General features: G+C 35.3%; 5 protein-coding genes across 5 annotated transcripts in view; 1 reads left to right on the forward strand and 4 right to left on the reverse strand.

Moving 5' to 3' along the window:
- The window catches only part of LOC111791763 (isoprenylcysteine alpha-carbonyl methylesterase ICME-like), a 6,531-nt gene extending 3,489 nt beyond the window's left edge, over nt 1-3,042 (reverse strand). The window contains exons 1-5 of the mRNA XM_023673233.1: nt 2,712-3,042; nt 2,254-2,330; nt 933-1,002; nt 751-831; nt 82-156 (exon numbers count right to left, since the gene is read on the reverse strand). Of these exons, the coding sequence (XP_023529001.1) occupies nt 82-156; nt 751-831; nt 933-1,002; nt 2,254-2,330; nt 2,712-2,938 (530 nt within the window). The 5' untranslated portion in view covers nt 2,939-3,042. The remainder of the gene's footprint in view (nt 1-81; nt 157-750; nt 832-932; nt 1,003-2,253; nt 2,331-2,711) is intronic.
- A 2,867-nt stretch (nt 3,043-5,909) lies between these two features.
- LOC111791183 (uncharacterized protein PFB0145c) lies at nt 5,910-8,782 on the forward strand. Its single transcript, XM_023672428.1, has 6 exons — nt 5,910-6,249; nt 7,272-7,394; nt 7,618-7,803; nt 7,913-7,994; nt 8,071-8,135; nt 8,219-8,782. The coding sequence occupies exons 1-6, from the start codon at nt 5,965-5,967 to the stop codon at nt 8,516-8,518; spliced, it is 1,041 nt and encodes a 346-aa protein (XP_023528196.1). The 5' UTR covers nt 5,910-5,964; the 3' UTR covers nt 8,519-8,782.
- A 59-nt stretch (nt 8,783-8,841) lies between these two features.
- On the reverse strand, nt 8,842-10,915 carry LOC111791182 (protein trichome birefringence-like 19). Its single transcript, XM_023672427.1, has 2 exons — nt 10,356-10,915; nt 8,842-9,785 (listed from the first exon to the last, which is right to left on the reverse strand). The coding sequence occupies exons 1-2, from the start codon at nt 10,851-10,853 to the stop codon at nt 8,976-8,978; spliced, it is 1,308 nt and encodes a 435-aa protein (XP_023528195.1). The 5' UTR covers nt 10,854-10,915; the 3' UTR covers nt 8,842-8,975.
- A 4,354-nt stretch (nt 10,916-15,269) lies between these two features.
- On the reverse strand, nt 15,270-16,849 carry LOC111791744 (eukaryotic translation initiation factor 3 subunit G-like). The gene is made up of 2 exons (XM_023673213.1): nt 16,416-16,849; nt 15,270-15,985 (listed from the first exon to the last, which is right to left on the reverse strand). Exons 1-2 carry the CDS (start codon nt 16,747-16,749, stop codon nt 15,453-15,455), a joined length of 867 nt encoding a protein of 288 aa, XP_023528981.1. The 5' UTR covers nt 16,750-16,849; the 3' UTR covers nt 15,270-15,452.
- Nucleotides 16,850-20,309: 3,460 nt separating this feature from the next.
- On the reverse strand, nt 20,310-27,221 carry LOC111791740. Its single transcript, XM_023673210.1, has 9 exons — nt 27,102-27,221; nt 26,633-26,772; nt 26,289-26,422; nt 25,424-25,607; nt 24,646-24,798; nt 22,703-23,272; nt 22,083-22,262; nt 20,657-20,852; nt 20,310-20,571 (listed from the first exon to the last, which is right to left on the reverse strand). Exons 1-8 carry the CDS (start codon nt 27,160-27,162, stop codon nt 20,676-20,678), a joined length of 1,599 nt encoding a protein of 532 aa, XP_023528978.1. The 5' UTR covers nt 27,163-27,221; the 3' UTR covers nt 20,310-20,571; nt 20,657-20,675.
- Nucleotides 27,222-27,628: the final 407 nt, after the last annotated feature.

Genomic DNA, 27,628 nt, shown 5'->3' on the forward strand with positions numbered 1-27,628 from the left:
CCCCCAGAAAATAAATAATAAAGAAAGGAAGAGAAGAGGTAAAAAAGTTCGTCGTGGTAATGGTTGAAGATAATGCATTACCTATAGTCAATCGAGGCTACAATGACGTCTCTCTCTGCCAACTGCAGTCCTAAAAGTGCTCCCCAGGCTTTATACCTAAATCATTAACATTAATATTGTATTGCCATATGGGAAACTGAGAAGCAAAATAGCTTCCATGAATAGATAACTAAACAAATCAATTTGCTATGTTGGCACATGTCCTTACAGAAAAAAAAGTGATTTGGCCCTTTTAGTTTTTTCATAATTCTTAAAGGTTACCCCAGGATATAAGTTTATCATTCTCGATACCCCACACCGAAAAGAAATCCCTCTTGGAGAAAACATTTACAAGAAGAAGGGAAAGGCTATAATTATTATGTGGTTATTGCAGCTATAGTCCTCTTCGAGAAAACTTGGAAAGGAATAGAATTCTTGAGGATCCTGACGAGATACCATCATGATTCTCAATCTTTTTTTCTTCCTATCCTCCTTTTGGAGCACTCAAAGAGCTTTTGAAATCATTGCTGTTTTTTAATTAAGGCCAACAAACTAACCTGTGTACAGAAAAGATTAGAGAATAATATCATGGAGTAGTGTATTGTAGTAATAAAATTCTATAGCTTTTGAAGAAGAATATTTTAAGAGCTTTATGAAACCAACACCGAAATTCATTACAGAATGGATAAGCAGAATCCTCAGATCACTAACCCAATAATCCAAGCTCCGCCGCTAACAAATATCACAACTGGTTTTTTTTTATCAGTATTTGTAGGTAGATACAGATCCAAGCTGAAACATCATTCCAAAGAAGAAGAAAAAAAAATCATGATTTAGATAATGGTCAATGCAGAAAAAATCAAATATAACAGTTACCTGTCCTAAGCACATACCTATTTCTCGGTTGGTTTCCGTAAATAATATCCCTCCGAACCTGACTTGAGAAGTAATAATCATACATAACTGTTGTAAACAAAAGATAATCAGATCTGCCTTTTCTCCGGTGCATACAATCATGCGGGAATTTTTCCAATAATAATATTTCAGTAAAATTTCCGTAAATTGAGATGACAACGTTAATATGAGAGTACGATATTTTCCTTATTACAGAATGTAACTAAAATGTTGAAATGATAGCAAAAATTGCAGGTTGCGTGCTCGCATATGCTCATCGATGATTTTATTATAAGGGGAACCCATTCAGGACTTGGTATTTCCATCTAATTTGATGTTGAATTCACTGATCAATTTGTTGTACTCATGATATCCAGCAAGAGAGATGCAATGATCATGAGATAATCCAAACTCAGCATAATGTGCAAGTTTAATGTGATTTCCATATAGTGCGAGAAAGTTTACTCGTTATGAACAAAGCAAATCTACCCCTTGCACCTGAGTTAATGTTTATCTTTACCAAAAAGCAAAGTGAATCCAGAATAATGGGGACAAAACAAAGTGGACAATTTTCATCCGTTCAACTCGTAAGAGGCAGAAACACTATTTGGAGTATTGATGTTAGAAACATGATTATACAGCCTCTCATCTTTTATGGCTTAGCCCTGGCGGATTATTGGTGCACGGACTCCCTTTGTCTATCAGAGAACAGAGAATTAGTAAGTGATTTATTTATGCAGACTGCACCTACCAGTTGAGTGACCTTTTTCGTTAATCTTTTTAACTTCTAGACATAGTTGAGACATGTAAAGGGAAAATTAGAACACAACTTTCCATTTACCATTGAAAAATCATGGAAAAGAAAAAAATAAAGAACAGGGATGTTATGAACCAACAACCACCATGAGATTGTTCTATTGGAAGGACTAGTATGAAGTAAACTTAAACACTCTTCCTTAGAGGTCCCTAACCAAACTATTTACTTAGTACAAGCTTCATTAGGCTAAACATCATAAAACTTGACTATTGTTCGAGTGAGTTTACTCAATCTACAAAAATGATTGCCCATAAGAACGAGAATGATAGATCAAAAGAGAGTGCTTATTAAGAAGTTAGTGAGAATGGCAGGCGAGACAAACTTCACGGATTTTAGAGGCTTCTAATAGTGCTTTAATTTGTATTCCCCACACGGAATTTGGCCATAAAAACTCCACCCCAGATTTAAGTCTAAAGACAACAAAATTCCAAGAAGAATTTACAGGAAAAAAAAAAACTGTTCAGAGCAAAATGCACTTAGGCAATAAGCTATACAACAAATACCTTGAAGAAAACCGGGCATAAGCAGAATGGCATACACTGCAAGTGCAGTTAACTTCACGACCCACCGGTACCCTACCCTGAACGAAAAGAAGGGATCATGATATATTGAGAGAGGAAGACCCCACTGAACAATCAAAACTAATATTCATTATGTTGATCTTCCATGATTAATTCATTTTTTTTTATCGACCCTCATGTTCGAACCAACGAAATTAATAAAATAAGAGATTCCATGACTAAAGTAAAATTCTAAGCCACGAACTACTCGTTTCCTTTATAAAAAGCAGAATGGCATCGTGTTGGGGCTTGAAAACCAGCTACGAATTCTAATTACACGAAGAATTCTCCGAAATTTAGGGCATAATCCAACTCAAACTCACATTCACCTCTCAAACAGAACATTCAGGCTTCCAAATAATCGACATAAAAGAGACAGAAGAAATCCATGTCCACATTACCCAAGAGATCGAAGGAGAGTGAAGCCCAACCGAGTAAGAAGAAGCGTTACCGCAGCAGCATGGCCAATATCTCGAGTAAACGACTGCTGACGCCGTGGCGCTTGGGGCTTCTCAGCACCAAGACGGCTCGAAAGCAGACGCCGGGACTCCGCGGAATCCTCGTCAGAACGAATCCCTTGGCCGGAAAACTTCACGACAGGGCGGAGCCGGTCAGCCGGAGCCGCCATCGACGGCCGAAAAGAGGAGAATCAAGGGGATGGAATCCGATCTAAAGGGAAAGTCGGGATGAGATACAGATTTGCACGTCTGATTTTGGTTCAACAGCACAAATTGAAAAGGATGTGAGATTGGAGCGAAAGGAATATAAATAAAATTGGAAATGATTGGACGTTGCAACATTCCAATCAGATTGCCGCGTGTTTCTTACGTGGCAAACCGAATAACGATCTCTGTCCGATTGGGACTCCCATTTCATGGGTCTCTTCAAATTTTTTATTCATCATTTTCGTATTGTCGGGTTACAATTTATTTATTTATTATTATTATTTTTTAATCACCAGGTGTAATTTTTATTTTTTTAATTTTAAAAATAGAGTTACAATCCAACCCAATTCTACTCTACTGCGATGTTGGCTCACCCGTATAGCCTAATTCATAGCTGTTACTGTTAAGACATATTGTTTTATTATATGTTTTTGGTCGGGATAAGATTCTCGTTCCAACCATTCTCTTGTCTCTTAGGCTCGTTAGTTATTTTCCAACAATCTTGGGTGCTAGCCCATCTCCATCGGTCTTAAGATGGTTTTATCTATTGTTTATGATTATGCTTAGTATAAATTTTGGAATCGCATGTAAGACTCGCTTTCATAGTTGTTACTGTTAAGACTTGTTTTCAGTTAAATAACATACAACTCAATGGTAAAAAAATGCTCGGGAACACGATCTTCCTCAGAAGCTGAGAGCTCAAGCACCTGCTGTTGGGATTCTTCAAGCTTTGCAGACATATCTGACAGTTGTTTGTTTGCTTCTTCAGCTTCCTAATGGACTTGCTTTTTGTGTGATTCAGATGCACTCAGTTGATCACTTGTTTTCTTCAGTTCTTCCTGGAGTTGAGAAATTCGTGATTCCAATTTAGCCACTTTGCTGGGTTCTTTACTCTTCTTTTGACAATGTGGACGAACATCTGATAGAAGAGTTTCGTTTTCAGTTGCATGATGAGAACAACCAGAACTCACAATCCGTTCTTCATTGTAGTCTATAAAGGCATGAGCATTTGTAGAGACATCGTCTTGATGTACAGCTGAAGTCCCGTTTGTTGACTGGTCAAGAACCTCAATAGTTAAACAGTGTTCCCAAAATGGGTTTGAAGAATTTTTATGTACAGCATTTGCTTCTGATTCCTGCATTTTGACTCGACAATTTGGCTTAATATGGCCTGGCTTTCCGCAACGATCACACACCACTTTCACCCGACAATCTCGTTTGAAATGTCCAGGTTTTCCACATTTGTAACAAACTTTAAATGGCTTCTTTGACGACTCACTTCTGAATTGATTCCCATTGCTTGATGAAGGCTCTGAATGAAAATTCTGTCTCCTTTGATCTTTGACATACAACACATCTTTTGACTTTGTGGAAAGCTCGTTGCTGCTAGTCATTCGTTTAATCAAAGCTTCCTGATTAGAAAGCAAATTCTCCAATTCAATAATTGTAGGCTGTTTTGCCCACCGTTGTATTAAGGAAACAAAGGGCATAAAGTCTTTTCGTAATCCACGAATAAGATAACGCTGTAATCGAGCATCACTCACGGGCTCCTCAGCATCTAATTCTAAAATTTCAGAACACAGATTTTTCACTTTCAAGAAATATTCTTCAACAGAAAAATTACCTTGAGTTACCACAGCTAGTTCATTCTCTAGAAATTGCAATCGAGCTGTATTTTTTTTAGTAAACAGCTTTTCAAGAGTTTCCCACACTTGCTTTGGTGACTTTAAATCACGAACATGACCAATATATTCCTTGCTAATCATAGTTCGCAAGATAAATAAAGCTTTTCCACATTTGATCTTCCATCTTCGGCGTAATTCAGCATTCTGTAGAGTATCTGCTGTAATTTCTGTGTCATCACGTTCAATTAAATCCCACAAATCTTGCCCTTGTAGATAAGATTCCATACATAACTTCAAATAATTATAATTATTGCCAACGAGCTTTTCCATAGCTATACCCATAGGAGCACTTCCATTATCCATCTCGTTAAGTAATAATATCAAACCCTTTGTTGCCAACTTGGCTCTGATATCAACGGACACAATATCTACTACTCAAAAGTGTGAATAGATCTGAAAATATTATTTCAAGGAAACAATACACAAGAATGAGAAATAGAATTGGGATTGAATGTTCAATATGTTTAAATAGGATACAAACTACCGACTAATACCTAGAATAAAGAAAATATAAATTAACTAAATCTTGAGAATAAAATAAAATATACTACTAATCAAATTAAAAAAATATTAAAATATTTAAAATATATTCTATAATTAATATATTCTCAAAATATTAATACGAATATTTTTACTAATTCAAACTAGCACTGAGTTGCACTAAATGACACGTGTATATTTATTTATTTATTATTTATTTTGTTGGGACTTAAATAACTAATATCTAATAAAATAAAATATTCATGAAGTAAAAAAATATTAAAATATTTAAAATATTTTCTATAACTAATATATTCTTCAAATATTAACTGATTACGAATATCTTTACTAATTCGAACTAGCAATGAGTTGCACTAAATTCTAACACGCATATTTATTTATTTATTATTTATTTTGTTGGACGACTTAAATAACTATTACTTACCAATAAAGAAAATATAAACTAATTAAATCTTGAAAATAAAATAAAATATACTATTCATCAAATTATAAAGTAAAAAAATATTAAAATATTTAAGATCTATTCTCCAAATATTAACTAATTACGAATATGTTAACTAAATTGTGACTGACGTATATTTATTTATATATTATTTATTTTGTTGGGTGACTTAAATTAAGCTTATTCTAATATTATTTATTTATTATGTATAAATGTGAATTGACGATATCGACAGGGATATTTTGGTCATTTGACATGGTATTATTGGAAACATTTTTCTTTTTTCCGAATAAACCATTGGATTGGGCTCCAAATTTCAACCCACTGACTCGCTTCAATAGTAGGAAAATAGCAGGTAAAAATGGCCGGTTTGCTCGCATGGGCGGCGGATGTCGTCGGCGGCGGCGCGAACCACGACGACGAACAGACCACTTCCATCCCCATAATATTTACTCCGGAGCAGCAGAAGTACGTTCGAGAATTGAATCAGAAAGCAGCTTCTCTTAGCCGCTCGATCCGCGATCTGCGCCTTCGATTGCCTCCTCCCGACATCTCCCAACGGCTTCCTCACCTTCATGCCCACTCCCTTGCGTCCACTGCCGATCTTACTCTTCAATTGAACGCCCACTCTTCCACTCGCGAACAGGTTAGGCTTCTGTGATTCATTTGTTTTTCTCATCTGGTTTTTTGAATCTTATCGAATTTATTGCTTGTAGATTCTGAATATTACTTTGGAGACGTCGAATTAAGGGTTTATCGATCTGGCACATCGATTCAAGTTTGTTATTTTTGTCGACAAGTCTAAATGGTTGATTTTTCCTGAAAATTCAATGGTTTACTTCGGAATTCTCAAACTAAGGGTTTAACGATCTCGGACTTTAATTCGTGTTTGTTATTGTTGTCGACAAGCCTAAATAGTTAATATTTCCTGAAAATTCAATTGTTTACTTTAGATTCTGCATTGTGAATATTTGTTATTGTTCTGTTTCAGGATCATTACAAAATTGATTCATTTGGTGCAATTTATTCTTAGCTCGATTATGTACAGGATCCCTATTTTTCAAGTGTCATATTTCATCTTTTTTTAATGCATACAGCATTCATATATCTACGTTTCGATTGCTCTACTTTTCAATCGACTGTGGACTGGAAGAGTGGCTCTGAGATCTGATGCATTTTAGGATTCGAAATTGTTTGGAAGAAATGGGAGACGTAACCCATTACATATGGTGATTATTCAGCTTCAAGCGGAGATGAATGCTGATTATTTCTTCATCCCCTTTGATCCTTTTATTCAAGAGGTTCAGAGGGTTGAGAACGGATTCATTCAGAATTGGTGTTATTTACAAAGGGAAATTGATTAGGTGTTAAAACTGGGATTTAGAGAATGCTAGCAGTTCCTGGATATAAATATTAAGCCTTCTGCACTATGCATATGGAAGAATTCTTACTTTACACCGATGGTAGAAGAAACGATTTAGTAATAGCCAACGACAAGAAACGTTCTTGCTTGCGTTGTGTTTTCCTCTACACATTCACTTTTGTCAACAAACAGTACATTTACTTGAATTGGCACATTCAATCCTATTAAAATTCTTACATGGATGTTCATAATGTTCGATTCTGTGTTCTATCACTTCTGATAGTTGGTATCATTCTGATTGTCAGGTCCAATTGAGAGAGATATCATTACAGGAAGAAAATGTTGCATATGGAAAGGCTATATCAAATTGCGAAAATAAAATACAGGAAAAGAGGCAGGAAGCAGATTTGCTTCTGAGGAAGTTAGAGGTAATGGTTCAGTTGCTATTTATAAATGTGCTTTCATTTATATATCAATTACATCGGTTTTCTCTGCGTGGTCGTATATATTCAATTTTTTCTCCTGGAATCCTCATTTCGGGTGGATATATTAACATGATATAAAACATTCATCAACTTGTTGGATAATTTCAAGCCATTATTAGCATTCTCTTTAAGAAAAACTTTGTTCTTTGTTAATTTATACTTACAGGAGTTGGAAGAAACCACCAAGAATCTGGAAGTTGAGCTAGAACAAGCACAAGCTGCTCTAGAAAAAGATGAATCCATCAACTTTGGAAAATTGGCATCTAAACCTTCCAAAGTTGAAGCAGAACAAGATATGGAAGTATCAAAGTCTGCCTTGCTAGAAAAATTAGAGATCAAGAAACAAGAACTGGTCTGCTGCTTTATTTTGATTCAATATTGTCTTTCTTCTTTTACTTTCTTCCCTCTTACTCCACATTTCCGAACAGTAGTTGCTGACAAAATTTCTTTGTTCTTCTAAGAGTTCAATGGAAGATACAGTTAAAGATTTAGAAAAAAGATGGGCAGAAATTCAGGATAAAGCTCTAAAACAGCCTTCACCAGGTATTTTTAATTGGTCACCGTGTCGATTTCTCTCCTTATTCCTCTGTAAAATACTTGATATCGAAAACTTTTACAGTTCAGAGAGTGAAAATGTTGGACAAACAGCTCCATAGCCTCATGGAGCAACTAGCTGTGAAACAGGTGAATCTTACATTTCTGGAGTCGAACGCTTAAACTTCGATTCGGACAAGAAAATCAATTGCGAGTATTTCCTTCGTTTTTAGGCACAAGCTGAAGGTTTGGCAAGTGACATTCATTTGAAGGAGATGGAGCTGGAAAAACTAAATGCATCATCAAGGAGGCTTCAAAGCAGCAGCTCCGAGGCTAACATTGCTCGGAATCGTTTTGGAAGAAGCATGTCGGATAAGAATTTTTCAGACCACTTAGCTGACTCACACCACAAACTTCCTTATCGCACCGGTGGACGGAGTGACAGTCAACAGAGACTGATGCTACTCAGGTCTGCTTTCGTGCTCTACATTTTAGCTCTGCACATCCTGGTTTTCATCAAAATTTCTTTCTGATTTCCGAATAACCATACGGATGATCGGAGTGAAGAGCAACAGAGACCGATGCTACTCGCATCTGCTTTCGCGCTCTACATTTTAGCTCTGCACATCTTGGTAACATCAAAATTTCATTCTGATTTCTGAACAACCATACTGAGATTGCTATCTGACTATTCATCAGTATTTTATCTGTATGTAATTCTTCTTTAGATGTATAGAAACTCGATATCGAGCCATGTTATTTTCCTACTCATATCGAATACAACATCGTTAATTGAATCAAATATGTAAACCAAACACCCTTTTGGATTCTCCAACGCCTCAACTGAGTATGAATCTGATGCAAATTGTATTCGTTCCTTCATTTAATAGGTGGAGTAATACAGATGAACAGCTGTGAATGTAATAAAATAAAGAATCAAAACTAAAACCAAAACAAACAAGAGAAATCAAAATGCAGTATATAAGAAATTCATCTTTGATTCAATTCTGTTTCATGATCATATTGAACTCTCTCCTGAGCTGATCTGATACCCTCCATTTTCAGCATATGAAGCAAGAAATCACTCCAAATGTCAATAGGACCAGGCAGGCACCAATGAACACAATCATTATACAAACTCACATTCTCTTCAGGCCAATGACCATACTTACTTGGGTGCCCATCTGGTCTTAGCCACATGGCCTGTGTTGTATCAAGCAACCTGAACTTAAGCCCCTTCTTCCTCCCTTCTCTCTCAGCTCTCCTAAACTCCTCCATTTGAGTCATATACAACTCCAAGTTCATACCTTCTAATGCTGAATCTTTGCTCCTAAATGGCTCTGTTCTCAAACAGTTCCCTCCTTGATTCCACAGCCCATTCTCAAAGTGTGCTGGTGAAAAACTCCTCATGTAAGTGATACCCTTGTAGCTCTCTGAGCTCAAAATGGCTTTGAAGGCTGTTCTGAAGGCTTTCCTATAGCCATGGTAGATTCCGAGCTCAGTGACATTGTTGAGAAAGCAGTCATGGCACCCGACGACTCGTCGGTTTTCATGGAAAAACATAGGATGGAGAAACCATTGGCCCGAAGAGATCACCAAGTAATCCAATCCACCCATCTGGGAAGTCCATGATTCATCAAACTCATCCAAATATAGATTGTAGGTGCCTCCTGTTGTTGATTCTTCTGATCTTACCAAATGGGTTGTCCACAAAAACGACATGGTGAAGTTATAAGACATGTATTTCCATCTCTTGAAGTGTTCGTCTCGGCTGGGTGAAACGTCGATCGGATACTCCAGCTGAGAATCAACAAAATAAAGAAAAAAGGTGTAAGGAATGAAGTAAATTTCACTCAAAGGGGAAGTTTAAAGGCTTTATGACTCTTCAAAAACTCTGTTTTGAAATAGTTTTTTTTTTATTTTTCAGAACAAAATCTAATGAAACATGTTTGAATTACAAGTTTATCCCTTTTTTTAATAGAAATTTTAGATTTAAAAAAAAAACATAAAAATATTTTCTTTTTTATCTGAAAATTTAAAAATACTTATAGAGCTCATTTTAAATATTCATAAATAATTCATTAAATTGAATTTTTCTATAAAAAAAATTCCAAAAAAGGAATGCCAATAAAAATTTGTATAAGAAATTTAAAAATTAAAATCATTAAAAAAAAAATCCAGATTTTATTTCTAAATATTTTTGCACAAATTTAAAAAAAGAAGAAGAAATAATTAAAGAAAATTCACAATTGTCAAAAAGGCCAAAAAGCATCAAAATCATTATAGAAAACTTTATCATATAATTCATAAATTAAAATTTTAAAAATATATAAAAAATTTAATTAGAAAAAATAAAATTCCAAAAATGACCTTAGAGAGAAGGCAGATGAGAGACTGAACGTGATTCCTCGCAATATTATCTCCCACAAACGCAAACGCCTTATGCCTCATCAGCTCCAGGAACTGCGCCGGATTAAACGCCGGCAGCTCGCATCCGTCCGGCCGCCACCGCCATCGGAGGAAGCCGTCGACAGGGCGGCCGTACTTGAGGCAGTTCAGATGCTCGTGAATCGCCCAGCAGGTATCATTCGTGTAGGGGAGGGCGGCGTTAGGGTTCGGATTGGGGATCCAATCGCCAACGGCGAGATCGCAGGGGACGACGGAGAGAATGGAGAGATTGCCGGAGGCGAAGATTTGAGAGCGAAAGACGGCGGCGGCGGCGGCGGAGGAGGATTCGAGAGGAAAAGAAAAGGGGACTGTGGTGAGGATAAATAGGGCGAATGCTCCGCAGAGAATAGGCATTAGGGCTCTGTATTTGCCATTTTTGCAGGGGCGGAGGTCGGAGCTTGCTTGGCGATGGAGCATCATTGGAGAGAGAAATAGAAAATAAAAGGAAAATGCATTATATAGATATATATATATATATATATACACACACATATATATATATATATAGAGAGAGAGAGAGAGAGAGTGAGTGAGAGAGAAGGTACCAAAGTCTAGACTAGTGAAATGGAAGTATTAGCATGATTTATGGGAGTGAAGGAAAATCAAATAAAATTTGTTAATTTTTTTTAATTATAAATTTATAGTCGGTCGGAATTTTGGGTCGGGTCAACCCAATTCAAAACAAGTCAATAGAATTAGCTACTCGTACTGTTATTCATGTGTTCTAGATAGTGAAACCCTGCGGAAAGCTAACCTGTTTGGTCTGGCGTGTTGTCCATGCGAAAAGCTAACCTGTTTGGTCTGGCGTGTTGTCCATGCGGAAAGCTAACCCTGTTTGGTCTGGCGTGTTGTCCATGTGTTCTAGATAGTAAAACCCAGCGCGTTGTTCATGCGGAAAGCTAACCTGTTTGGTATGGCGTGTTGTCCATGTGTTCTAGATAGTAAAACCCGGCGTGTTGTCCATGCGGAAAGCTAACATGTTTGGTCTGGCGTGTTGTTCATGTGTTCTAGATAGTAAAACCCTGTTTGCCAATGTTTCAGATAGTTGGTGGATCGGAAATCTAACCTTGCGAAGAGAACACCTCACCTGTAACGACTCAGATCCACCACTAGCAGATATTGTCCTGTTTGGGTTTTTCCTTTCGGGCTTTCCCTCAAGGCTTTAAAACGTGTCTGCTAGGTGAAGGTTTCCACGCCCTTATAAATGGTGGTTTGTTCTCCTCCCCAACCAATGTGGAACATTACAACACCTACGAATAAGTCACGTTTTGTATTAAATTTGTTTTTTTTTTTTTAATTTTTTAATACTCTTAAATTTTAATATCCCACATTAACGTGTGTTCGACACAAAATTAAAAGTTTAGGGTTTAATAGACATAAATTTTTAATTTTTTTTTTTTTTTTGTTTTTTTAATGTATCATATGTTGGAGTGAAAAAGGGGTTTGAATTTTGTGTAGCATGTGGAAGATGCATACTTTTCAACCACTTACAAATAAAATAGCCAAAAAATTAGTTCTATAATAATAACTACCAAACCTCTCTTCATTATTATGGTCTATAAATGGCCTATCTTTTGCTACATAGTCCGTTTGAATTGGATTAGAAAAATCTATTGAACCAATCTGAAAATTTAGGTTGGTTGGATGGGTATCATGAGCAATCCGAGTAGAGTTCATAACCCAACTCTCTATTTTCGAGTTATGTTGGGTGGTTGAGTTGTTCTTTTTTTTTTTTTAATTATTAAAAAATTATACTTAGCCACGGTATATGTTACATTAATAACTAAAATCGCTAAAATATCAAATATTTGTATCAAACGTAAAGTATTCTTAATTTTCATAATATTGAAAGTAGGGTAAGGTAGGGTCGCGTTATAACCCTGTTTTCGAGTTGATTGGGTTGATTGACCAAAAATAATGTGAACCCACGAATCGACCCGAATTTTTTATTTTTCAAAAATTCAACCTCACCCAACCCATTTTTAGGGTTAGGTAGTCCAAGTTGATAGAATTGTCGAGTCATTTGAACACTCTTACTTGATTATATGTACTCAGATGTCGTAAGCTAAAACTTATATGTAGCTTGATGCCGAAAAGCCCTGATATCCTGTAAGTTCAAGCCTCGGGAGAGCACGGGTGCCTCCGAGTATAAGGTGGAAAGCGAAATAAGTGTTTGTTAGTATGATGCAATAATTAATAGGGGATAATTATAGCAGAATAATTTGTTTGGAGAGAGAAGAAAAGTGAAAGCACACCTAAAAAAGTGATATTAAATGAATTAAAAAGAGAAAAAGGAAGAATGTAATAAGAGACAAGAGTAGATAGGAAGGTTACTTCAACCAATATTTCTCATCTAACCTAATCAATCAATTATTAAACAACTTTTTTATTTAACGTCATAAATATGCTTTTAAAAAAAACTAAAGGAGAATAAATAATTATTTTTTTTTTATATTTTAAATTGTGTTTTATTAATTAATAAAACTATTTTCTTAAATATAAAAATTTTAAAAATGCTTTTTCAACTGTCGGTGATGGGAGGAACATAATTTTACATCAGAATTTTTTACTTTTTTACTTTTTTTTTTCTTTTCTTTTCAATTTTAAGCATCTTGGAATATTTTTAAAAGAAAAAGAAAAAAAAACGTTATGCACGTGACATTTGTTCTTTTACTGCCATAAAAAGCTCTTGAATTTAAATATAAATGGTAAGAAATGAATGAAATAACTTATGACAACAATGTTACCATTTTAATGGTCGTATTTTGAATTTTAATCATGTCTTTTCAAATTTTTAAAATTTAACATATATAATGTTAATAAATGATAATTTTGGCTCGTGTCTAAATGATAAACACACATAATATTTGTAAAGGAGTAATTAGATTTAATATATACATTAAAGATACTTGCAATAAATAATGAGAAAAAAGAAACAAATCTAAAAAATGAAAATATATAAAGGCGAAAAAATGACGAGAAAATTCAAAGTACAAGAAACAACTATGAATGGTAGAAAACAATGGTATCAAATCGAGAGAAATGACATAGATTTATACCAAAAATATCATGTGAAGAATTCCCGACTGTCAAATCCTAAACTCGAAATTGATTTGGAATCAATCCCAAGGGATGATTAAGTTGATAATTGAAAGATCTTACACAAGGTTGGACACTCTATAGAAAAGTGAATGAACCTACTGAGTGTTCAAAGATGTGACTAAGTTGATAATTGAAAGATCTTACACAAGGTTGGACACTCTATAGAAAAGTGAATGAACCTACTGAGTGTTCAAAGATGTGACTAAGTTGATAATTGAAAGATCTTACACAAGGTTGGACACTCTATAGAAAAGTGAATGAACCTACTGAGTGTTCAAAGATGTGACTAAGTTGATAATTGAAAGATCTTACACAAGGTTGGACACTCTATAGAAAAGTGAATGAACCTACTGAGTGTTCAAAGATGTGACTAAGTTGATAATTGAAAGATCTTACACAAGGTTGGACACTCTATAGAAAAGTGAATGAACCTACTGAGTGTTCAAAGATGTGACTAAGTTGATAATTGAAAGATCTTACACAAGGTTGGACACTCTATAGAAAAGTGAATGAACCTACTCGAGTGTTCAAAGATGTGACTTTCGAATAAGAAATGCCAAAGCTTATCAAACCTACTTGAGTGTTCAAATATGTTACCTTCGAATAAGAAACGCCAAAGATCAAACCTACTTGAGTGTTCAAATATGTGACCTTCAAATAAGAAACGCCAAAGCTAATCAACCCTACTTAAGTGTTCAAATATGTGACCTTCGAATAAGAAACGCCAAAGCTGATCAAACCTACTTGAGTGTTCAAATATGTGACATTCGAATAAGAAACGCCAAAGCTGATCAAACCTACTTGAGTGTTCAAATATGTGGCCTTCAAATAAGATATGCCAAAGCTGATCAAATCTACTTGAATGTTCAAATATGTGCCCAAATATGTGCCCTTTGAATAAGAAAGGCCAAAGTTTATCAACCTACTTGAGTGTTCAAATATGTGACATTCGAATAAGAAACGCCAAAGCTGATCAAACCTACTTGAGTGTTCAAATATGTGGCCTTCAAATAAGATATGCCAAAGCTGATCAAATCTACTTGAATGTTCAAATATGTGCCCAAATATGTGCCCTTTGAATAAGAAAGGCCAAAGTTTATCAAACTACTTGAGTGTTCAAATATGTGACATTCGAATAAGAAACGCCAAAGCTGATCAAACCTACTTGAGTGTTCAAATATGTGGCCTTCAAATAAGATATGCCAAAGCTGATCAAATCTACTTGAATGTTCAAATATGTGCCCAAATATGTGCCCTTTGAATAAGAAAGGCCAAAGTTTATCAAACTACTTGAGTGTTCAAATATGTGACCTTCAAATAAGAAAAGCCAAACTAATCAAACCTACTTGAGTGTTCAAATATATGACCTTCGAATAAGAAACGCTAAGGTCGAGAGAGACATAACTCTCGAGCATAGAAACTCTAATTTATATTATCCAGACTCGATCACTTTGCAAGACTGCTAATTTACACAAAACTTGCTCCAACCAATAAAAGAATCTCTCAGCCTGACTATACTATCAAGAGTAATCAAAATCTATCACTTTGAGACTGAATAGGATAGCTTCTCACCCCTAACTAACAAAGATAGAACATATCATATCATCGCATATGGCTTCTCAAGAGTGTAAAACATGTTCATATCAAAACCATATTGTCATTTCTGTAATATGCAATGCTAAGAAAATGTGAAAAAAAAAAAAAACATAGCCATCCGTCCCGCATCAACCGATCAAACAAGTAAACTCAAAGACATCTGATTAATTCTACTGCATGTAAAACAATAGTATCAAGTACACATTGAGTAATTTTTTGGACTTAAAGATTCTCAAAAAGGCATTATCAAAATGTGGGAAAGAAAACTCCAACAACAGGAGTAAGCAAATTACAAGACAGTTTGAGAGAGAGTTCCTACCTTTAAGTCGCCCTTGGAGTGGCCCATTCAACTCTAAGGATGAGATTATCATAACCATATCCATTGAGCTTGTTAATTGATCTTTGTGCATCCTCGCGATTCACAAAATTAACGAAACCAAAACCTCTGCTCATGCCAGTCTTTTGATCAACAGCAACATAAACTCGGCTAACAGCACCAAATGGTCGGAAGAGTTCGTGCAAGTCAGGCTCTCGAGTGTCCTCCGAAAGGTTGGTGACACGAACAGAGTTCTCATCATTCCTACGTCTCATGTCAGTTCCAGTCCTCTCTGCCCCTGCTCTCATACCTGGAGGAACATACGCTCCCTTCGTTGCACCAGGAGCAGCAGTTGCAGCCTCTGGTGCAACAGGCTTATCCAACCCATCAGCTTGTGTTGCCAGGTCTTTGTAAGGACACCTTGAGGTCCAGTGGTCACCCTTTTTACCACAAGTTCGACAGACCATAAGAACAGCTCCACCTTTACCAAGTTGAGCTAGGGGATCTCCAGCAACCTTTGGCTCGTCTGGTTTGCTACCTGTAACCGTTTTCATTCTTTAAAAGAAAATCTATTGTAACAAGGCAAGAAGATCCGTTTCATTTTTCCAACAGAGGTACAAACAAATGATAATTTGAGGTACTCACTTCACAAGAAAGCCCTGTAATTCCCCAAAGAACATACACAACATGCATAGTTCTGCAAAGCCTATCACACTCCTCACACAAAAGTGATTCTCTTACCCCATTTCAAATACAAACCAAATACGCTTACACATTTCTAGTAAGCAAGTACCATAGTTTTCTATAGCTCAATCACCACATTAGCCATAAGAACAACCTTATTTTCTTATGCACTCAAACATAGAAAATCAAGAATATTATAACTAATTATAACTAAACAGTTGCTACATAAATCAAATGCACACAATTCCGAAAACTACGAAAATCAAGAATATTTGAAAACAAACCAGGAGCACGAGGGCGCTCGAGAAGAATCTCCTCAGTGGAGACCATAGTAAGCCTACTGCCGACATCTTCATGGACAGCATCGCCGAACTTGGCCCAAGATCGGCGCTCGACGGCATGTTTACTAAGGCGAGCATGGGCGAGCTTGCGTGTACGAGTGGTGGTAGTGATTCTGACCTTATTACCATCTTCGTTAAACTGATACTCAACAATCTTCTTCAATCCATTTTCGTCTGGCCCGATAATTTGCTTCGGCGGAAGGAGAAAATCAAGATCCCCATCGTCGTCTTCTAGCTCCCCCCAACGCAATTTGGATGGATTTGTCTGCTGAACCATTTGCGCAGACAATGGAGAATCGGAAGGCTAGGGCTTAAGATGGGAGATTTTGGGAGCTAGGGTTTCGACGGGAAGAAGATAAAGAAAATGGAACAATATGTTACCATTTACTCTTAATATTGAATTTACATATATACCTAGAGATCTCCACAAGTCATGCAAGGACTACCAACCATCACCGTCTTACTTTCTTTACCGCGCAGCGTCGTGATCTTGACACGCTCACGACCAGCCTTAACAAGAATTAAGCCCCATATATATTTTTCGTCCCGACTTCGTAGCTTCATCGTCGAACCTTAAGCGAGGTTTGTTTTCGCCAATCGAACATCGCTTGTGCGGAATCCAAGCTTATTCAACCACACACGCCGCCTTGCGCGTGCATGTTCAATCGTCTGCGACACGACCAACTTGCCTCTACACTAAGCCAAATCATTCGACTCGACCTTGCTTCTGCTCGGGGCCAAGGTCTCTCAATGCAACGTCGCATCTCATCTTGTCATCTCGATCCCCATCGGAAATGCTTTAGAATACCTAGAGATGTCCAAGGGACAAGGATGGAAAGACATTTATATATATTTAGGTATACTCACGGAACGAAGCAAGGACGGGGAAGGCTTTAGATATACATAAAGATGTCACGAGGTGCTGAGGGACGGTCTTCCCTGTACCCCACCTATTTCATTCCCCATGTCTAAGAAAATAAAACGAACATAATAAAGTAGACAATCGATGAAAACATGAATAAACGAGTCAGTATGAACAACACGTCTTAGACAAACATAACTAACAGTCAATCTAAAAATTCAGTAAATCAATGGACGGTACAAAAATACGAACGAGTCAATAACCGATCCAAAGGATGCAACAACAAAAGGCCGACTCCGACCATTCTAATCTTCGAGTCAAATATACATTTAAGGTGGACGTTTCAAATAAATTTATAAATCAAATAATATTTCACATCGTCCGCAGACGATAATTCCTCCTTTACATTGTGATATGATTTTCTATTAACTTGTTTCATATTTAAAATTAATTTTGGATTTTTATACATTATTTATTATTATTTTTTCTTTAATAAATAAATAAATTTCTGCCTACCAGATAAAATTTGCATTAAAATATGTGAAGTATTTATTTTAATAATATATCGAATTAATTAATTGAATTATATTAAATTAATTTTGATAGAATAAATTTAGCATAAAATATCTACGTGCCCTATCTTGATTCATAAAGTTCAGAGTGTCTGAATTTCGATTATGTTATACAATCGATTAATTTAGATCGATTCTCGAGTTCATGATTCAACTTTGATCTCGTTTCAATCTTTAAGTTTCCAAGTTTTAGACGTTGTTCGTTCTCTGTTCGTTGACAAATTTTCCCTCGTTTCGTTCTCTCTAACCATTCGTTCTCTATCAATCACTACCATGTACCTGTTCTCATCTCTCGGTTCGTTCCCTCATAGTCGTCATCCTCATCCTTCGCTCTTGTGCTCTCTTAGTCATTCATCGTTCATACCCAATCTCATATTGGTTAGTAATGATTTGAGCCCAATATTAAGTGACCTCGAAAAAAATTTCACACCGAGACAAAACATACTAAAGGAATCTATGTGGGTCTATGGGATAAGAGCATGACTCTAATACCATTTTAAATGAACACGACTCTCCATAATGGTATGATATTGTTGACTTGGAGCATAAGTTCTTATGGCTTTGCTCTGGGCAGTCTTCACTCGTACGAGCAATTCAAAACAAATAGATAACGTGGCCATGTCAGATCGATGTCGAATTCAAAGACGTTTTTACAGGGTGTTTTATATATATATATATATATATATATATAACAGTTATTCTAAACTTGTTCTTGTCTCTCTCTAAAGATGGTGATGGGTTTATCAGAGAGTTTGAAAGCAAAAATGAAGAAATCATTGAAGATGAAGAAGAAGAAAGCATGGAATGATTATGATAAGATGGAGAAAAGTGAAAGCATGAGAGTTGAAATCAGAAGCAGAAAGGCTCAGAAGATCATTCAAAACACCATCAAAATTGCTGACTCTCCTTCTACGAAAACCTATGCTTTTTGATTCTCTCTCTCTGTTCTTCACAGTTCTTCCAAAAATGGAGTTTGATCTGTAATTTCATTTTAATTTTAAGCTTTTGGTGTTTATGTATTTGTTGCAGCCTTCGCTGTGTTTGGGGAAAAAATTCAACTTTTTTTTTTTTTTCTATCTCATTTCTTGTTTTTCCGAGGAGAAGTGGAAGATCGAACCGTTGAATCGATCGTAATTAGTGTTTAGATTGACGTTAAATGGTACCGTTAACTTGAGATATAAGGTAGTGATTTGAACTTGTTGCGTTTAGTTGAGCTATGATACCAATTACTGCGATTGTGTCCTGACGAGTTTTATGGGGTGATTGTAAGACGCTTGTTGGAATAACGAACCCATCGTGCAACCTCTACCCGTGTTTCGAGAAATTTAATTTGAGAAAATATTTCAAGACGTATGGTGGAGAGTTTACACGCTGACTTTTTTTTATAGTAGATCGATAGCGTTTTTGATTGTTTTGAGAGTTTACAGCAACGCATAACAGATCGATATGAACATCATCAGCTATTTCGTGCTCCGTATGTCAAATAAATTAAATTTGTATCGATAATTTTTGGAAGGTGTATGCAACCAAAAAGGTGTGAAACATAAAAGAGAATATGGCTATAGAAGGAAAAGTTATCTCATAAAATTTAATGCTATGAAAGTGACCAATTTTTGTTTGTTTTTTTAGTGCCATTTTCAAATATGTTTTTTCTCACACATTTTGTTTATAAAAAAAATACAAAATTACATTACAAATAAGGTAATCCATTTAAACCTATTTTAATTTTAATTTTTTATATTTTTTAAATTCAATTAAATTTGACTGAAATCTAGAAATATTAGTCATTCAGTGGTGAGTAGGATTCAATGAACGAAAGAGAAAAAGAGTAGAATAATAATCAATATTCGTAATGCATTATTATTGTTGTATTAGACTCAAAGGATCGTTCTTCGCCTAATTAGAAGAATGATTTTAATATGGAAAGAATAAATGTAGAACCTAGTTTTTTTTGTTTTTTTCATAAGCGGTTATTTTTATTTGGAGAATTGTGTTAGGTGACCGAACTAGGATTTAGGACTACGTAAAAAAATAAAATAAATTAATAGACTTTTGGAGTCGGTAAAAATATCATTTGATGGGCAATTTGATTGATCTTTTAACTAAACTATGAAGAGCAATCGAGAGTTAACCAAACTATGAAGATTAGAGACTAAATTGAAACAAAATTAAAACTCTAATAATCAAACTAAAAGTTAAATGGTAAAAATATTCTTAAACGTGGTTGTAGTCAACACGTCAAGATACGTAAAATCAACTATAAAGATCATTTAATACGATTTTCAAACTTCACGGATCGAAGTGTCCCTTTCGAAACTCTAAGGACCAAATCGACAACAAAATTTTCGTTCTCAAGTTAATTTACATGAATGGTGTATGCAGTTCAATTTTTAGATCATAGAAAGATCATAGCAGCCAAACAAAATGAAAGGTTTCAAAATAATAACAATAATCAGTGCTGGGTTTTCTTTGCTTCAAAATCTTCAGCTAACTAAGAACTTTATAGACTAACTTCTTAATGGGGTAATCTGCAGCTAGGTAGATGATTTGATAAGTCCCATCCCATGTGCTTAGCTTCTAATAGAAGGAGAATGATAGCAGTACCCTTGAGCACATACAAGTTGGTAGCTGTTTTGTTTGTGATCACAATGACCCGTATGCTACCCTTCAATCCACCAATGCCCCAACTCAGATGAATTTTGAAAAGCACACAAAACAATACGACAGAATAGGAAGTGGAGGCAAGTTACCTGATTTCAAGACAACAAATCAATGTCTTCGATGGTAGAGTGTTTGTAGATCCTTACAGTGAATACAAATCCATGGTAACAGGGGAGGGTCCAGACAGTATGAATGAATATGTCGAATCTGGCAAAGATGGCAGCTCATGAGGAGATCCTCTGGTTCCCGACATCGACATACGCTACAAACAGCTGCTACAGAGGGCTGTTATTTATAACTATCGAGATTTAGCAGTTGGTCCAGATAGGTCGTTTTAACGGTAATAAATAAATATGCATCCATGGAGATATAGCAAGTATTATGAAGAAATGATCAAGAAAATAACAGTTGCAACGAATAGAGTTCTTGAAAATGAAGTGCTTGTGTTTCATCAGACGACTTCTAAACCTGAAAAAAGTACATTGATCGTAATGTCGTCTTTCGACCCTCCGCTTCACCTATCTTACCCCAAATAACCATTTTGTTTTCCCACTTTTGGATCCATATATAGGTTTAANAAAAAAAAAAAAAAAAAAAAAAAAAAAAAAAAAAAAAAAAAAAAAAAAAACCTTGCACCTCGTGATGAAGTCTCTAAGGTTAACTTTGAGGTAGGTTTGAGTAGTGTATAGAATAAGTCATTCTGCGAGTGGACTTCACTATAGATACTGATGTTTTTTGAAAATTCTTTTTCTGAAGATTTTGACTTATTCTTTCAAGATTGTGACAAAAAGACTCCTCTTATTTCTTCATCCCCATCGGCCAAATTCGCTCTATTGATAAAAGCCTGTGGTCTTGAGCTTTGTGAAATTTCTCCTTTGACCTAAAGAAAGGAAACCGTATCACAGTTTAGCTTCCCAAAATTTTGTTTTGTCTAGATAGATAACTAGATTAACTTGCATAAAGAATTTTACTTCTTTACCGATGATGGTTCTTCCAAAGCTTCTTTTTGTGGGATAGTTGTTCTTGCAAAGCTGAAGAGTTTTCCGAGGAGTCATGTGCAGATTTGACTTAAAGTTTAGAGTTTGATGGAATCAATCTTTTTGGTATTGAGAAGCTTTTTGAATATATTGCATCACAATGCCTTGTGGTTGGTTTTAAAAGGTCTTTTGAGATTTGGTGAACGGTTCTTGGTTTTCTTAGGAAGCTTTGAAGTAGCTATGAGTACACAGCATTCGGTGGAAGCTTTATTCATAGTTTCATCATTCTTTTGCAAGTTCTCCAAGTCTTTCAATCAAAGATATTAGAAAAGTTCTTGCTTCTTTGAATGTTTATTTATTTTCTTAGCTAATCTCTATAAGGTTGTATTTATTGTTAGCATTTTTTTTTCACTCCCTTTGGAATTTGTATCCCTTGAACTTTTATTCTTTTTCATTATATCAATGAGAAGTGCCCCTAAACACACACAAACAAGCAAAATTGACACAGTAAGGATGCTGCGCATAAAGAAGATGTGACCTGAACAACGCTGTCAAGAGTTCTTTCATCGCGAAGAATGTAAATATCCAATAGAGATGGTCCACATGGAATTGTTTGGGAGTATATCTTCTGATCCGAAGTGGCAGCATCTTCAACCTTTGTGATGCTCAGAAAACTGGCTTTGCACAAAGGGCAAGTTGAGATCTTTCGGCGCGAAGCCTACAAGACACAAGACCAATAGATTAGGACCTTGAAACTGACTCCGCACTTCATAGTACATACTAGAACATTGACAACATATGAAAGATAAGTAAATCGATCGATTGAGAATGACCACCATAGTTTTACAACCATAATTAGTATGTTTTTAAACATAATCCAGAGTTCTACTACAAAATATGTAGCATTATCGTTAAGAAGATTATGGCTACGATAGGAAATGCAAATAAGTTGTTCTCTAGCTCCAACCATGATGGAAAAATAACAACCTAGTTAATGAAGTAAGAAAATCTGACTCTCATATGCTGAATAAATTGTACAGTTCGCTGTCCAAGGACCTGGCTTTTATAAGCGTTAGCTCAAAAAGCAAAAAGAATATCACAACAAAGTTTAATTGGATCCTCGAATCTCCATGTATAGACATTAAATAAAACTTTTACCATGTGATCTGCCCAGTTTTGAATGCATGAATAGCAAAATCGGTGCCCACAGGGCAAAACGCCCCTCGTCGAACTAAAATCTGTCCAACAGATGACACATGATAACTCCGTCGAAGTGGAGGGTATGCTCGTATTGAGTTCTATAACTGAATCCTCAATGTTCTTTTGTAAATCATTGTGCAATTCATCTTCTGAAGTTGTCGTGAGGATTCTTGGTGCATTTTCGACTAGTAAGGATGTAGATTGGTTCTCACAAGCCTCAACACCTTCAAAACTGTCACTCGCTAGTCCCCTTTCGTCGCACAACTGATCACAATCAGCTGTTCCTCCAGTGTTTACCGCTTCAATATCTGTTTCATCATCACAATGGCTAGACAAAACTGTAGGACTATTACGAATAACCAAATGATACTGCTCCGGGTCAAAATTCCAAACGTCAGGCTCATTATGATCTTCGCTAGAATCTTTCTTCACAAGTCGCCGCCATCTCCTAGAAGATCTATCAGTAGAGTTTTCATTATATCTTTTACCTTTTGTTTCATCTCTCGCCAAACTTGAAGAACTGCCACACTATCCAAATGAAATAAAGACAACTCAATGAATAAAACAAAAGTTGAAAAGTACATAATTAGTTGTGATTCACAGTAAAATGCTACTTTTCTCAAGTGACGATTTACCAAAAAAGACAAGGGAATAGGATTTCATCAGAATAATAAAGGGAATCAATTACCCAATAAAGGAGACAACGTTCAAAAGAATGTGACATACTAGTAAAAGAAAAAGGTGAGCGCAGAAGAATGTAAAAGTTACACCTTCTGAACAGACAATTTGAAATTATTTCCTGGTCCAATGAGGCAAATCGTTACAAAAGGTACTGTCTAAAATTAAGCTTTGGGGTTTGAAATTCCCTAGTCATAGAAGCAAAACAGGCAGCATTTCTGAATTTCAAAAGATGGGATTAATGAGCGTCCACCAATTCTTCCTACCTGAGGCAAAATCTTCCTAAGTCAAAGCCTAGCCACAACCAGTTAAATGAATTGACAAGTTTGTGGCGAATAGATTTGAAGTTCATGGACGATTATTGATTAGTCAGATCATATCAAGTCATCAACCCACACCTAAATGAAAATTCTGAAGTAAACCACATTAATAATCTAAAGAATACTACTCGCAGTTATTCATTATTAGAGCAGACTTTTTTAATATATAATTTAATTCAAACAAATATAAAATGTTATATTCTAATGTAGAGAAATACTCAATGTACGATCGTGTTAATATACATTTGTGTAAAATACGTTATGAATGTTATACCGCTCACATGTATACAGTCATTTTATTATCAGGCATCATAATTTCTTTCCCACATGCCGAATGCCTCCTCTTAACCATCGTGCATTGTTTTGTTATATCCGAGACAAATCATGTCAAACTCCTGTTTTCTATTGAAGGTTCTACAACTAGTTCTCCAGAGTCATGTAGTTAAAAGGATTCTAAAGTGCATAGAGATGTCAGTATGGGTGCAAGTGTACCCACCCTTTTAAAGATTATAGTCTTTCTTCTTTAATTTACAAGCGAAGATCATTTTTTGTAATCCGCCATTGGTGGTCATTTCATTTATCAATAAAACTCTTGTTTCATCTTCAAAAAAATAAGAATAGAACTTCAAATTATTGGAAGGTTACCAAAACATACCATGTCATCAACCTACAATTAGAATATGAGAACCAGAGCACATTAGTTAATTAAAGGAAACTACTTAAATACATAAGAAATTTAGAACATATATTTATTAGATTGAAACCATGCGCTAGTACAAGATATTACCACAGATTTAGACCTCAAGTGCAAAAGAAGCGGACTTTATTCAGTCAAGTGTAGCAATGTGGATAAAAATGAATGGGATTAAAATGTAAGATGGAAAGAAGAATGATATATCTTACCCCAATCGCAAAAAAATCAGAGGGAGTTGGTTCCTTAAAATGGTTTTTGCTACTTGAGCTTGATGGTTCTTCTAGCTTAGAAATCCTCTTCCGCAATTTGTGCTTTTGTTTATGAGCGGTGTCATCACTGTTTCTAAAATCAGGGTACATCTCCTAGATGGGATTAACATTAAAAGGGTTAGTGATGAGTATTAACTCTAGACGAATAATGCACTCCAACCTTTTTTTTCTCAAGATAATGGTGGTGGATCCGAAATGCCTTAGGGTTGTTACTTTATTAATGATCAAGAAGAGTTGTACAAAAGGAGAAGCCTTAGTCTTTATATAAAGGCTTAAGTCATGAGTTCATGAGATTTAAATACAATGATGGTTATTTAAAATTAACCATAGCAACTTACAAACAACCTAAGTAATAAAATAAAATACCTAAACAAGACTATAAAGAGAGCCCTAACCTTTAAATATCTAACATATCATAACATGCACAAAGATCTATGAATGGCACTTGGCCTCAAAAAAATCAATGAAGTTATGAATGTGAAGAAAATAATGAATTCCCTAAATCTCAACTGAACTGACTACACTAAAACCATGAAAGGAAATGTAAATCAATCAATGGACTCAGATTCTTTAATATTTTCCCTAAAGAGTTTAATTTTGACATTTGAGTTACAACTTACAACAAAATAACTCATCGATATCTTTCTCCCCACTTAAAACTGTAAGGGACTCGGGATAGTTTGTGCAAATATCTTAAGAGAGGAACGACTCGAATCACCTTATCCAGCAAAGAAGAATGGGGCAAGATTGAATCACCAAAAGAGCACATGCCTTTAATTCTTTGATCTTCGACATTTCCACAATCATGTAATTTTTCAGAAGGCACCTTATACTTTTTTGTTGAGACAGAACCCTTGTCAGAAAAAGGAAGTTTCATTGACAAGGGACCTGCTGATTGGCCACTGCAAGGAATAAAATCCACAATTCAAATCAATAAAAAGGAAAAAAAGATAAACAAGATTACAGGATAGAGGCCGTAAAGCGATGGTGGGATATTATCTGATTTGTAACCGAGCCTTAGGGAAAGCTCAACCAAAAAAACATACTAATAGCGCAAATGCAAAGGAAAACATAGGGAAGAACAGATAATCAGAGACAGTAAGGCCATACAGTTTATAAATTTAGTTCTCTTTTACTGTGAAAAGCAAATTATATGTTTCGGTAGGATTAGGAATACAAGAAATGAAGAAGTGCAAGATATAATTTATTTTCGGGGAAAAAAAAAAAACTTTCCTGATTTGACTACAAAGGTTTGCATAAAAAAGTCAGAACAACTGTACCGAATTAAATTGCAGCACAAAATAGATAAGATTTTCAGCTTCATTTAGTTTTCCATTCAATCTTTGTTATTTGTTAAATGTTCCTAATTGTCCATTTTCTACACTTGCTAGACTTGATGGCTAGAAAACACAAATCTTTTCTCGCTTCACAAAATAGATATACCCCCTAAGTTTTTGTACTAGTAATGTGTTTGAACAAGACCCCCACAACAGAGAATTATGACAGTATGTAATTGCTTGATGTACGCAAGCAACTATGATGTAATGCAGAAAAAGTAACCTTCTGCATAAAATTGATTGTACCTTTGAAGAATGTAAGGACCTTCAGGGACACGCTTTCCATGTTTGATGCAATCTTCAAGCCAACGATGATTGACTATTATTGTTTTAAACTTCTTAGCAAGATTAAATTTCCTCCCTTCTAATTCCCAACAAATCTAATCACCATAAGAATAAACAATAAGTAACATCAATTTTTAGACTAAGATTGCAGATGGGTGACTCATAAATCAAACGTATTTCATTAAATCTCATCCAGAACTCTGTACTCTTTATTTTACACACATACACATTAGCAAAACTCGTCTTCTTTGAAATCTATTGGTGCTTTTCAGATTGAATTGAGGAATAATAAAATTAAAACCCACCAAATGAGTAATAGACCTTGACATTACACCCACGTAGCTGGCACCAGTATAAGATATCATCTTGATAAGGTTGAATCTTTCAGTGCCATGGTAGCCACTGACAGTCGCAACCACAGATTCCATACCTTCAATTGGGCAGCCTGCAAACATCGCGAAAATCAAAACAGTAAATCCCGGATCGAAAGGAATCTTATGAGTAAAACGGAGAGAATCAGTAACTTCTGAAAGCAAAGCTTCTAATCGAAGCTTCATTTCCCAATCCACTAGAATTACAACGGATAAACAAAAAAAATACACTGATGAAAGCAGAATTTCTCAAATTTCAAATCCAACAAAACTAATTGACTAAAACAGATCATCATCGAAATCAAACGGATAAAATCTCCCGCATACCCTAGAAATAACATCACTAACAATTTGCTGAAAAATAAGGGCGTAGAAACAGATACAGAGAAGAATAGAAAGTCACCGGCAGGTCGATTAGGGCAGAAAATAACTCCATTAGCGAGGCCATTGTCTTGCTCCGCCATCGGATCCTCAAGAACTTCCCGCGAAAAAAATAGAAATAAATTTGAATATTGTCTCGCCGACGGAGGCGAACCAATATTAATAAAATAAAATGATTATCATATTAAAAATTAACTAACTATTAATAAATAAATAAAATGGTTAATCATATTAAAAATTAATTTACTAAAATCAATTTTATAATTTGATTTGTGCTTTCTTTTAATTTTTAAATATACGTAAAAATGACATCAAATATTTTATATTTTTATCGTATTATAATTAGATATTCTAATTATTAAAATTTTTAAATAACAAATATAATTAAATATATTCAATTGCGTGTATATTTTGATAAGGTCCTTCTAATATTATCATAACGTAACAAATGATTCTAACCAACAGCAGATCAGAATGATGAATAACTCTTAGATCGAACTTGAAATCTATGATAGTCACTCTTAGATTCCAATACGACTCACTCCATAA

This window comes from Cucurbita pepo, chromosome LG03 (genome assembly GCF_002806865.2).
Source record: "Cucurbita pepo subsp. pepo cultivar mu-cu-16 chromosome LG03, ASM280686v2, whole genome shotgun sequence".
Taxonomy (NCBI): Eukaryota; Viridiplantae; Streptophyta; class Magnoliopsida; order Cucurbitales; family Cucurbitaceae; genus Cucurbita; species Cucurbita pepo.